The sequence below is a fragment of the Trachinotus anak genome, unplaced genomic scaffold (assembly GCF_046630095.1).
Source record: "Trachinotus anak isolate AG129_WGS33_773 ecotype Australia unplaced genomic scaffold, CSIRO_AGI_Tana_v1 ptg000005l, whole genome shotgun sequence".
NCBI classification, from domain to species: Eukaryota; Metazoa; Chordata; class Actinopteri; order Carangiformes; family Carangidae; genus Trachinotus; species Trachinotus anak.
This window is the reverse complement of record NW_027273856.1, coordinates 16580119-16594198: the sequence shown is the minus strand read 5'-3', so window position 1 is coordinate 16594198 and position 14080 is coordinate 16580119. Positions and strand designations below refer to the sequence as shown.

The window sequence follows — 14080 nt, the reverse complement described above, 5'->3', positions numbered from 1 at the left end:
GGCAGCTTGGCGTGGCAGTGAGCGGGTTAAAGCTGACAGCGGGACCGTCCTATCAGTGCTCCCCGGTGCAGTCCCAGCCCCCCGCCTCCAGAGAGAGAGAGAGAGAGCGAGAGAGAGAGAGAGAGAGAGAGAGAGAGCCGCTCTCCCTCATCTCGTCTCTGTCTCACAGCCTCGCGGACATTTGAGCTGAACCGGAGGAGTCTCGTGCTGTTTAGAACGAGGCGCCGCGTGCTGAACCCACCGCGGTAACCCGCGTGAAGCCCCGGGACCCGGAACACGGTAGGATCCTGTGTGTGTGTGTGTGTGTGTGTGTGTGTGTGTGTGTGTGTGTGTGTGTGTGCGCGCCTGGACCGTTTGGAGCCTTTTAGACGGGGAACTCGGTGAGTCGTGAGCGCGCTGCGGGTTCATGTGTTCAGACGCGGTGAGAACACCGGGACCTGGGAGCCGCGATCAGTGTCAGTGGGTCTGTCCGAGATGTTGGGATGAAGTGGGTCGGTGTCAGAATCTCTCTCCGCTTCAGCGTGTTCTGCACAGAGCTGATGTAACTGCAGTGAAAGTGGCACAACTATTGTTCTCATTGTAACATCTACAGGCTCACTTCAAAGCAGAAAACTGGAGCCTGAGAGAAAACTCTTAGAAAAGTATGATTTTTTAATAACTGTCATGAGCTTGGTTTTGCTCATCTTTCCTTATCACCCCTGTCCCAGTGGATCAGCCGACTCCAATATAACTGAGTCCAGTATGGCAGTTACCATGGTGTCCTCCCATCATCGAGATTCATGTCAACCCTTCAAAAGCAGCCAGACTAAGTTTAAGTGACTTTATCATCCCCTCCGTTGCTGAATGTGATGGAAGAACAAATTCTTTATCTGATGTTTTCATTGTTTTGCCTACACCCTGAATGACACTGCTGTAAATACTTGGCAAGAAGATTTTTCTACATTCATTTTCATAGTTAATTAAAGTCAATAATATACATTTTAACAAGTTTAAGTACATTTGCAGCATCTTATATATATATATATATATATATATATATATATATATATATATATATATATATATATATATATATATATATATATATATATATATATACATACATATATACACAAGGTATTTGAACTTTGGTATAAGGAGGAAATTCATTCCTGTAATTCTGACTTTCTTAATCCAGATGTCGTCCCAATGACTGTTCTTGACGTCTGGGTTGATGGAATGATAAAAACGTCAGGCTGACTCGGTTCGTTCACCTAATTTACCTTGAGACTCAGCGCTGCAGCCCTGAGGCAGCACCATCAAGTCGGTGTGTTTAACAGCCCAGCTGTGAAAAAAGTGCCCCGAGGAGGTCAAATAATATCTCTCCTGACAACCAGAAACATGTCAGAGAGTATGTGTCCTAAAGCCACGTCGAGCGTGCGCACACCTTGCAGGGACGGCTGCCTGTTGTTGTTGACGTTATTATTATTAGAGGCAATGTGGTTATTAACCATCTCTTGACTGATTCCTGGTAATTGCTGCCTATTAGTTTTAATTAAAGGGACGCAGGATGCCTTGCCTTGTGTTGCGTAGCTGACTGTCGCCTGAGGTCTCGCCATCTCTCCCACACCCCATAATCATAAACTTCACATGAAAGACGGCAGAAGAAGCGCTTCGTCATCACCTGCATTACACCAAACCACTTGCCCTGGGAATCATTATACATGTTGGTTTCTGATCCGCTTTCTTGGTTATTTAAAGGTTTGTTGCACTTAATAATTCTTGTGACCGAGGACTTGTGGGGGTTTAAAGAGCAGCCTCGTCCCTTTAAAGCTGCAGGTTTTGTATTGAAACTAAGGGGGAAATGACACATCTGAGCACAGAGTTTGATCTGTCGGATTGATTGATGATTAAGGATTTAGGGCACTTGATTTCATGCTCCCTTTTCATAAAAAAATCAGTCAGAAAGATTGTACATATAGCCAACCGGAAACTCTGTGTTTTGTTATTCCCTCTTGCTCTTGCTCTTCCTCTTCCTAAAACCTTTTTCTAAACTTAAATAAATGAAAGTTAATTATTGCCTAATTAAAGGAGAGAAATCCAGATGTAATGCATGAGAGAAATGAGGGGGTGAGGTAAAAATATTTAAAGGAGGAAATCTTAATTCCACTACTTAATACACCGCTCCGTTTCTTAGTTGCCAGGATTACCTTCTTCTTTTCTTTAAGAGTTAATTACTACCAGGCTCCACGTGCTGCAGAGCTGATGCACTTGAATTCAGTTATTCTGGCTCTTTAATCAAGATAAATTTCCTCTGTAAATAGATGGAACAGCGGCGGCTCGGTTCTGAGCCTCAGTTCCAGTTGTTCATGGTGCAGCTCGGCCCAGCTGTCAGCTTTTATTTTGAAGAGAGACACAAGACCCTGCTTGTGTCTGCACAGACTACCCTAGATGTCTCACCTGCCTGTCAGTGCTCTGCATTGGTACACACACACACACACACACACACACACACACACAGACACACAGAGTATTGAGGCTAAATTCCTTTACAGCCAAACAACAGAAAGCAATCCTTGGTTGCACATTTATACTGCACTGTAGCACCAAACCTCATTCTCTATATTCCACTTTTTTTCATTCTTAATCTCCATTAAACTCTCCTGTTTCCATCCAGCCTTTTTAAGTCATTACAGGCTCTTGACAGCTGTGGGAGCCAGACTAATAACTTCATCTGGGTTTCCCTCAGCACTCTGCTATTCTGAGCTCTCCAGGCCCTGGAGTTATTCTTCCTCTCCTCCCCTTTTCTCAACCCCATCCTCCCAGCCACCCCCTGACCCGGCAGGGCTGTCACGCTCATGTTTCGCCGCTCACTCATGAGAAGGTGTCACCGAGCACATTGGTCACATACGCCGCATGTCTTTCGCTCTGAGTTGGATGAGAAAAACAGGCCGCTGTGATGTATCGCCTGGCACTCGAACGCAAGCAGCAAAATATTTTTCAGGGGTCATGTTGTGTGTGTGAAATGAAAACCTGTGTGTGTGTGTGTGTGTGTGTGGGTTTCTTGGAAGCGTAAAGTAAGCTGAAGTAGTTAACCTGAGGATGCCTACGTTACCTTTAGAATGCAAATCAGTTTAATCTAAACTTTTGAAGCAGATTTACAAATAAGAGACGAGGCATCTAAATCATTCCATGTGGTTTCAGTGACAATGACTTTGAGTGGGCATTGTGGCAGCACAAAAGAGTCATATTTCACGGGATATGGGTGCAAAGGACCACAGTAATCAGTTTAGGTCTGCAGCATCTGAAACATTTTCCACGTCATCAGCCTCCACTTCAGGTTTTTATCTCCTGATGGCATCACAGATGTTTCACGAGTTTCGACTCTGGCTTCATGCATCAAAAGTGAGTTATTCACAATACACCCTGAGGCAAACTCAAATATGTGATGTTTATAAGTTCTGCACAGTGGAAGTAGAGATGCAGTAGTGCAGCAGTTGGTCAAATAACCTGTAAGGAAGCTGATCAACAAAAAATCAGTTAATAGTGTTGATGGTTAAATCCACCAAAAATGAAAAATATTCACTTGTTCCAGCGTCAAATATGAAGTTTTACTGTCTTTCTCTGTTTTATATCATTGTTTATTAAATATCTTTGAGTTTTTTGTTGGTCAGACTGAACAAAATGTTCATACACGTCTCCTGGACTCCTGAATATCTTGTGATGTGCATTTTCAGTATTTTTTCTTTGTTTTTTTTAGTTTTTTTTAGTATATTTAGTATTTATAGACTAAAGAAGAATTAATTAATCAGAAAAATAAGTAACACATGAACTGGTAATGAAAATAGTAATTAGTTACAGCCCTATATTATCAGCTCTGTGAGCTGAAACTCAGACACATGTTGCACCACATGTGATGCTGAGGCAGAGATTTGGCTTTTGGGAAATTAAAATATTTAGAAATCAGATCTCTATTTGACATCCGCAATACAGCTTGCTGCTTTACTTTCAAGAAAATTTTGTACAAAGCATAAACTGGCTAAAAAACAATGTTATGCATTCATTTAAGCAATTTAATTGGGAATTCACTGATTTGTAGCTTTTATTGATTGTGTTAATCGAGCTTGAAAGGAAACAAAGGTCTGGAATGGCTGGAATCAGAGCAGTGTACATATAGTTTACTGTCTTAACCACTTTTCCATTAAGATTATCAGATCATGTGTTTTTCAAAATGTTGAACCCCTGAATATCAGCCCAAACCATCTCGAGCTGACACATTCTGGAGTATTATAGTTCACAGGACTTAACTATTGATTCATCTCCTAATTATTTCCTCAAACAATGAGAATTATTCTCTCAAATAGAGATAAATGGACATGTTCCCAGAGCCCACTGTGAGGTATTAAATGTTTTATTTGTCCAAAAACTTGTTCAGAAATGAAATATGTGCTGTTTATTATCAAAGGAGCCTCAGAAAACCAGTACAATATTTGCATTTGAGAAGCAGAAACCCGACAATTTTTTATTATTTAATTACTTATTCAATTCAGGAAGCTTTTTAAAAAAATCATTGTTACAAGGATAATACAGTTCAATTATTAGATGAGAAAAAGATAAGATAATGAATTGATTAAAAAAAAAGTGTGTATGTGTGTGTCCATATATTGGCTATGTTGAGATAATTACATTCAATGATGTGTTGATGATGTGTCCCTCAGTTTGTCACATATTGTGCAGAGTCTGTTGCTTTTCAGCATCATCAAGCTCTGTGAAGTTTCTTTTATCAAATTTCTGAAAGTTTTCCACTCTGAGTATTATAGTATTATAGTAGTGTAGTATTGTATTAGTCACATTTTAAGAGGAAGTGTGTCTGTGTCTGTCTCTGTCTCACCTGTCGAGCAGGGACCACAGATGGTTTCTGTTGGTAGCCAGGCCTTGTTGCGTCGTCCTTCTCTGGTTGGACTGTGGTCACGGAGTCTGTGTTTGGTCAGGATCTGTGGCAGTAAAAACATACTCTGCCAATTCATATTCATGGGTTAGGGGCAGATAGAAATTAGGTATGTTTTGAGTTTTAGTTTGGTTTGTCCAGTATTCCAGATTGGCATCTTTTGATAATTATGTAGTTTTGTCTACTCTGATTAGAGGTTGGAAATCTGGTCTGCTCCAATGTCAGAATAAAATCATGAGAGTTTTGCTGGAGCTGTGCTCCTGTCGTCTGGATCGTTTGGTGTAAGGTGATCGTCCCGTCCAAGCTGTCTTAAGTCAGCCTTTTTTTTTTTTTTTTCATCTTGATATTCCGATAAAATCAACCATATTTATTATTATCAAATTTTTTGTCTTGCCTCATGCAAATAATGACATTCAATAGTGTACACTCGCTCACTCACTCACTCGCTCACTGAGGCTTCTCTCCTCTGTGGGTCTGTAGTTCGGGCTCCGTTCCAACGCCACACCTCGACCCTGCATTACCTGTGTAACACAACTCAACTGCTTTTGAAGTGCATCAAGCGTATCACAACATAAAGCTGCTTTTCTTTTCTCTCTCTCTCTCTCTCTCTCTCCCTCTCCCTGCTGCTTCACTAAAACAGCCCACAGAATCTCATTTTCACTTTGCGGTCTCCTGTGAGTATTTTGTAATTTAAGCCGGAGTATCGGGGCTGAAACTGTAGCATAACGTGAACCTTCTGTTTTTTCTCACCCTGGAACCGTTTGTTTAGCCTCTTAATGCAGGAGCGTCCCCTGCTTTGTAATCTATATGCACACTGCCAGTTCATGCTGGGTCTCTGTAAATCACACTGATCTGAAATGGCCCCTATTTGACTGTTGTGGCACCAATGAGTAGACATAAACTTAGTTCAGCCAAATATTTCAGTAGTGAATCAGTTATTCATCAAAACACTTTTTATTTAACTTTACTGGTCAGGCGCCTTTTCCAGTTTCTCTCACCAGACAAGCTGATGACACTATCGGTGCTGGTTTTCATTTAAACTGAAACAGTTTACCTGACCTCTTATTTACATTTCAGAAAATTGGAATTAAATGCTGAAGAGAAAAGAGTCTAAAGTGAAGACGGTTCATCACATTTGACACAGTCGTTGATGCAGCTCCATTAGGTTTGGTTAGTAAAGTACATATTTTGCACTTGGCTTACATTAAGTTTGTGTCAGTTTAATGCCAAACTGGACATTGGACATCAAATATTAAACCTTAATTTATGTGTTGAAAAAACTTAGTTGAAAATGCTACTTTTTAGAAGTTAAGAAGGCTACTTTTATATAAATGTTTTTGCATCTGTAATGTGTGTCCCAGTTATTTTTGCTGAGTGTACGTTTATACGGAAACATATTCATTTTTCTCAGACAGTCTCTGTCCTCCTCCCTCACTTGGCGCCTCTCATTCTGAATGGAAAAAGCTCTCCTGCTCAGTTTCTGAGGCCTGATTGTAAAAGATTGTCCAGCCTAAAAAAACACAGAGCCCAGTTGTTTTAGATTAAATCTCTTCTGTTTATTTTACTTAAATACCAGATGAACAGATCACACATGCACACAGCATTTTACCAACATTTCACCTGGGTATAGACCCGTCATCATCTCCCAGTGCCCTGTCCAACTCATCTCTATCAACATGAGAGACCGAGACCAGGCACACACTTTCTTCTTTTATCTCTTTATCTCTTTCCTATTATGTTTTCATCTGTGTCTGTTTGTTTGTTTGTCAGAAGGATGACGCAAAAATTACTGAACCAATTTGCATCGAACTTGGTGGAAGAATGGGGAATGCATCGGGGGAGAAGCCATTAAATTTTGGGCTAGATCTGAAGCATCTTCTAGTTTTCTTTGTCTTGGGCATTTTGAGGAACATCTATTAGAACCGCTTAACATGAAAGTTTTATTTGTAAGTAATCACATTGAGGGGTTGTGTATCCAATCTGAAAAAACACATTTTTAAAAAATCAACAGGTCTTTTCCTGACAATAGTAGACCTGAATTAAATATATCATATTATTAAAATGTAATCATGTTCTTAAAAGAATAGTGTGAATAAGTGCTTTCACTTTGTTACGTGTTAAATGAGAAGATGAATATAAAAATCAGGTCTGTCTCTTAAAGGTCCCAGAATTTACACTTCTGCTGTGTTTTATTTGAAGTGTTGATATCCATAAGTAGATATATTTGTGGTATTAAGAACCAAAAACCATCTCAGTTTAGTTTTACATCTCCTCTCCCAGGCTTCTCTCTGGAGCTTTAGTAACAACAGGTCAGTGAGCCAATCAGAAGAGAGAGTCTGAGGCTCTGTTCTGATTGGCTGACTGTTTTCTGACTGATCCAATAAAAATATAGCAGATTTCAGGTAAACACTCAGAGAAACCAAATCCTTCAAGGTTGGATGGTGGGTCCAGGTGGGCGGGGCTTGGTGTGTGGCTGAGAGCAGTGACTGCTTTGTTGTGACATCACAAAGTTCCAGAAGTCCTGACGGCTGGTTTTAAGGCTCAGTTTCTGAATACAGGCTGTGTGCATTTCTCTGTGGACTGAGGCTTTGATACTTTCACAGTATTAATATAGAACCTAGACCTGCTTTATAATCAAAAAACACATGGACATCTGCCTTTATACAATATGGAACCTTTAAAGATGAAGTGACTTACAAGAAGCAGCTGACACTGATTTATGGTGAATATTCACTGCCATCCAGGTCACGCCTCTCCTGTACCATGTTGTCATGCTCTGATACTGTCCCTGGATCAGTTGTGTTGCTACCAGTCAAACAGAGCCTAACTGTGTTTCTCTTTTCCTCTGTTTTCTTCTTATCTCTCAGTGAGTGACAGTGTCCCTGCCAGGCCCGCTGGGCGAGGACCATGGCCCTGAGCGATGCGATCGGAGACCCTCTGGCCCTCAGCAACGGAGGGCACCATCCTCTCAGTGCCAGTGGAAATGCTCCTTCAAACACCAGTGCACCAGTCAGCAACGGCCAGGACCCTCTCGCAGCTGCCTGTAGCAGTGACAGCCTCACAGCAGGTGGAGATGAGGATGTTACAGTTAAGGATGGAGTGTCTAAAGTGCAGCAGAAGCAGCAGAGATCACTTGCTGTCCAGAGAGCAAACAGACCGAGCCAAAACGGCGGTGTGGTCAAACAGAACGGCTCCCTGAGGAACCTTCCCCCATCCTCCACCGCCTCCTCGTCCTCCCCCGCTGTCACAGACTCCCAGAGGCTGTCCAAACGGCACCTCCCCTCCACCCATTCCCCGTCTTCTTCCTCTCCTCCTCTCCAGCCCCCGCCACTTTGCTGCCAGCACTGTCACTTCCACTCCACCCTCTGCTGCCCCTGTGGACAGCAGGAGTGCCCGCTCTTTCAGAATCCAGGCACAGGCCCAGGGCCCGGCTCGGTTCCCCACCCTGGGACCGCTTCATCCTGCCCGTGCTGCCTCTCTGCCTGCACATACTCTCACCCCCATCCTCCTCATTCATCCTCCCCCCTCTGTCTCCATCACCACCATCACCAGCGCTGGCAGGAGCACCTCCAGAGTCATACACATGCTGCTGGAATCAGGTACGGGGAAGGAGGGTCTTTGTGATGTTTTTCTTAATAGATTAGGTCTCAGTTCATTAAAAAGCATTACTCAGTATCAGTTTACATGGTGAGCATTAGCTTAGCGTTATAGTAGTTCCCTTGTCCGAAATGTTCAACTAATGTGTGTAGATGATTATGTATTTATTGATCGCACACATATCCCCAGTTTGGGCACCAGAGCCCCCCCCCCCCCAATACCTGTGGTCCCATACCTGATAACATGTCACATCCATGTTTAGGAAACATGTTAGGCCTGGACTGCAGGAGGACGTGGTTACGGTTGTTAGGAGACGCAATGTTGAAGCAATGCAGGTTTACTTTTCCCAAATAGGGGCCTGATACATAATATGACGGGTTACAGGGGGTTCTGCCACCATGTAGGTGGAATGACAGCAAGTGATTGATGTCACACAGTAGTAATGATAACACTCATATACAGGTTCATGACATGACTCAAATTTCATTTACAGCCACGTAAACTATTGACTTTGCTGTTTAAGAGATTTCATGTCAAGTAGGTTTTTAAAAAGTTTGTAAGGGTTTGAGTTTTGTGCTCAGTTCTTGGCTGTTGCATCGAGAGCCAGAAATACACAGGCAAAACCTCTACTTACAGTCTGTACCTTCCACAACCGAGCTAACTATCCTTTAAGATTTCAATTCATCATTCGATATCCGGGTTTCACTGTGGTATTTCTCCATGCCTCACTTTGAGAACTACAAGCTTGTTCTTCAACAAAACCCGTTTTTATTGAACAAAAGAAGCCAAACTTGATGGATGGAAGCACATAAATGGATCTGGAGCTGAAGCATTTAGTCAATGCATCAATTAGTTTGTTGATAGAATTCATCTGAAACCGTTTTAATAAAGTTTTAAGTTGTTTTTATGCAGAAATTACCTCTCAAATGTCGGAATTTGGTGCTTTTTTGTCTGATAATTATTGTAAATGAAAGATCTTCTGGGTTTTGGACTGTTGGTGAGAAAAAAGATTACATTTGAAAACATCACCTAGGACTTTAAGACCAAAGAATTCATCAATTCATTGACAAAATAATTGGCAAATAATCAATTATGAAAATATACATCCTTAAATAGATTATGGTTTATTTTTGCATTAAAAGAAAGCAGCTATAAAAAACTACTGATAAAATATAGTGTCAAATTATTTAAATCAGGAACTATCTGATCAGAGTAAAGTGAGAATTTGACCAAGCGTTTATATCTGGTTTTCTTACTCTTGACACTCAGTGCTACACACACATCGATGCCCAGCCTTCGCCCAGACTCTTCCACTCTGAAAGCAGCTCTGGCTTCACACAAACAGCTGATTATCACCAGAGATGTTTCCAGAATCAAGGAAACCAAAAACTTGAGTGTGGCTGAAAACAGAAGCCACAATGAGCCACTGAGTCTTTTCAAGAGTGAAGATAATGTTACAAACTTTGTTTTTTTATGTTTATTTATATCTTTTTTGTGTGTGTGTTGTGTCTTTACACTGTATGGGTTAGTGGAGCTCCTCTTAACCCTCTGTAGTCTGTTGATTCAAAAGAAGTTGAATTACATGTATAAACAGATCAGTGACATACAGCAGCTCAGGTTTTGGCCCAAAGTCAACCTCCTTGTCCGACTATGACGCTGGTGTTTAAAAGTCGGTTCATATGCAAATACTGCTGCTTATTTGTGTACCGATTTTTTTTGAGTGTTGGGTAGTTTTTTATGGTTTGTGTTTGCGAGACCCTCCTGGCTGCTGGGAGACAAACAGCCAAAGCAAAGTTTATCCACAAGATGAGAGAGGAACTTTTGCAAGTTTTTCTCAAAAGTAAATGAAACCTGCATGCATGCAACACACACACACACACACACACACACACACACACACACACACACACACACACACACACACACACACACACACACACACACACACACACACACACACATATACTTGTACTTCTATCTTTGTGAGGACGCTCATTGACATAATGCATTCCCTAGCCCCTTACCCTAACCTTAACCATTACAACTGAGTGCCTGACCCTGACCCTAACCTTAACCTAAACCTAATTCTAACCATAACTCTAAAACCAAGTCTTAACCCTCAACATGTGATTTGAAGGTGTCTCAAAAAGTGAGGACTGGCCAAAATGTCCTCACTTTCCCAAAATGTCCTCACTCTGTTAGTAAAATACTTTTTTTGGTCCTTACTATGTAGCAAGTACAAGTGTACACACACACACACACACACACACACACACACACACACACGTGTTTATATATGTACACATGTGGCGACCATGCCTCCTCCAGTCGCAACAGAATGTCAGCATTGAACTCATTGGTTGGCAGACTCCTCTTTCTTTCCTCTGGTGATCCATATTTAGTGAGTTTCCCTTTTACTCCAAAACCACAGGCCTTCCACCGCGTTTGAAACTGGAATCATTTAATGCCTTGTATAATCATTTGCATAATCCCGTATTTGCCATCTCCACGGAGAAGGGGAGGCAGGAGGTGAAAACTTTGCAGAAATAATTATTTACTCATGTCAGCTCCTTTTTATGGCAGCAACTCGTTGTGGCGAATCTGATTTGCATGAGACTTTATTTCTTCTTCAGCGTGGAATTTTCCCCAGTCACATTAAGTTGGATCTCCCCTCGTAACTTTCATTAGAAAGACGGGCGTTGTGGGTGGCATTGAAAGATGAGGTTTGTGTAGCCGCAGTGGGTATGTACACCAAACTCTGGGTGGGCAGAGAGAGAGGCAAAAACAGGATTGTGTTGCAGGCATTTACATGCATTCACTGGCATCTGTTTAGTTTTTTTCTCTCCTCCATGCCCTCCACTGCTTTCAGTTTTTCTCTATTAACACTCATTCTTTCTTCATTTCTCTCTCTCTCAGTCTGTCCCTCCCTCCTCCGTCTCTTGTTCCACATCAGAATGGAGAGCAGATGTGGCGAGGGACGTATGTGTCTCCAGCGCCGAGCTGCTCTCTTATTTACCAAAACAGGTCCCTCTTGTTCAGCGATGACAGGTTTGAATTACAGGGCCTGGGTTTGCTCCAAGACTGCATCTCCAGCCCCCCCCCCCCCCCCCCCCCCCCCCCCACCTTTCCTATGTGTGTGTCAGATGGTGAGATTAGATGTAGGAAACAATATACCTGCCTCTGTTATGTAGTTTTGCCCTGAACCCAGACGTTAACAAAAACCTTCAGCCCTTGTCTCCTTTTTTTTTTTTCTCCAGTCCTCCACCACTGTACTGATGGCTGCTGGAGTTTGGTAGTTAAATATATCTTACACACACACACACACACACACTCTTACACGTGGACATAAACCCAGGCCCTATATATTCCTAATACCCGCCATAATTTGAGGGTGTGGAGTCAGACAAGATGGTGTCAGATATCGGTTTGATCTGCCTCAGGCCTGTGATCTGACAGATTAGCCGAGGGATTATGTGTGTGATCACAGTGCACTTACGTCTCACACACACACACACACTCTCACACACACTGATAAGACGTAACATTAGCTCTTCGGGGAGACCTTTTTATGTGCGTTTCACAACAGGGGGATTTTTGTGCTTCTGTTCTCAGCTTCACAAAACATTAATCCCTTTACCAAGATTAGCTCATACTTTTGTTTCCTAAGTTTTCTATTTTGAGAAACGATCAAAAGCTGGGTCGGGTTCTGTGAAGGGGGTGAGGCACAACTCAGCAGTTTCTGTAGGGTGGCTAAAAAAAACAGATTCAGCCGTCCATCATACATCTCTCTGTCTCTCTTTTTTTTTTCTTACTGGGTCTGTTTAAAGCATCAGGAACATGTCTGTGTCTCCGCTGTAAGATTCTCTTATCTCTCACAGCCATTTCATGTGTATTATTTAAGATTAGAAGGAAGCAGGAGCGTCCTTGGGATGTCAGCTGTTTGGTCCCAGTCGGTTGAGTGTGTGCCAGCAGGTTTAAAGGCCTCAGGTGAAAGCCTGTAAACCAGGGTGGAAGTGTGGAAATGCCTGAACCCCGGTTCCCCCTGTGCTGCGGCTGAAAAGTCTGATTCAACTATTTTGGAAGACAACCAATCACTGCTGTTGAGCAAAGCCCCAAGCACACAATCCAGAAGTGTTAATCTGGAGCTAAGTATGCACACTTAGACCGGAGCTACAGATTCAAGACTGTACTTGGGGGATTTAAGTGCAAATTTACGGTAGATGAGAACTGTGTCAGGAAAAAAAATAACCATAACACAGATTATGTGCAGCTTCAGGGCACGTGAGGTTCAGCCAACCTGCTTCTACCTGCACCGACGACCCCGCAACAGCCACCAAACAGCTCACTGCCACTCAACCATTCAAGGTCAAGCCGAGTATTTAACCTCACTCCCTGCTCTCCTGGAGCTAAATGTTTCTACCCTCCTCACAGATGCCTCTCGCAGCAGCTCCACTTGTTTATGGCAACCACACGTTTGGTTTATATTCACATCTTGTCAGATAGCGAGAATTCCTGCGTCTCACTCCCTCTGACGCCATCTCAGGAAAAGGTCAGCTTTTATTATCTGGAGCGAGTTAGTATTTTGTAGTATTTGTAGGTGGCAGGTGGTTTGGTTGCTATGACGCATGGGAGAAACTGTATGAAAACATGACAGCTCCAAGGTGCTGAGCAGTCCATCATGTGTAATTTAGCAACTTTTTATCAGTTGGATGGTGCCAAATATTTTTTGTGTCTGCTCTGTGTTGACCTGTCTAAGTTCTTTCTTTGCCGTTTTTGCCAAAATATCAATCTCCAGATTCTTCAGTGTCCCTCGGTCTCTTGCTCTCTGTCAAACAGTTGCAGGGCTCAAACAGCGGGGGTTAATCTGAAAGCGATCTGTGTGCTCAGTATTTTAGGGTGTCAGCTTGACAAGGCTTTGCACATTATCAAGAATAACAACTGTTTGCAAGGCATGTGGAGCGGGTGTATCGCCTGCTTTCTCGATTGTCTGCACCAAATAAGGTCTTCTGGTGTATTTTACGTCGCCGCCCTTCAGAACATTTCTGTTGCAGACCTATGTGAGGACTGTGGGGTCAGGTTAATGAATGAATCCATTGTTGAGTCTTAAGCTTTTATTTTCCTAAAACAAGGGGAAAATGTGCATCATGGGTTTCCTGTACAAATCCTATTATTTTACAATCATCCATTAGAATGAAGAGTCATTTTTTCGATTCAAGGGCAGCAACCTCTCTTTTCTGTGTATTTTCAACATAATAGTTATTATTACATAATAGTCATTGGACTTGGACGGCGTCCAAAATGTAATATCAGTACATTATCGTGATATATGACTCTATCATGGGTGGGGTGTGTATTTTATGTGTCTGTTTTATTTTTCAGTTACCGGTATTTTCTTTTTAATAATATGTTGTCATATTACTGTATTTTATGTTTAACATATAAGCACACTTTCAATTCAAAGCAGTAAAATGGGAGTCGGACTCAGCAGCAGGTTAGACTGCCACACACACACACACACACACACACTTATATACACACACATAATATGTGTGTGTA

General features: G+C 42.2%; 1 protein-coding gene across 3 annotated transcripts in view; it reads left to right on the top strand.

The window, feature by feature from the left end:
- disp1 (dispatched homolog 1 (Drosophila)) overlaps window positions 1-14080 on the top strand; it is an 89292-nt gene that overhangs the window by 51162 nt on the left and 24050 nt on the right. For 2 of the 3 annotated variants that reach the window (XM_071478584.1, XM_071478582.1), the window contains exon 4: window positions 7795-8526. In XM_071478584.1, the coding sequence (XP_071334685.1) occupies window positions 7835-8526 (692 nt within the window). In that variant the 5' untranslated portion in view covers window positions 7795-7834. Of the gene's footprint in view, window positions 1-127; window positions 280-7794; window positions 8527-14080 lie in introns of those variants that run through there. The other variant, XM_071478583.1, reaches the window with a different exon arrangement.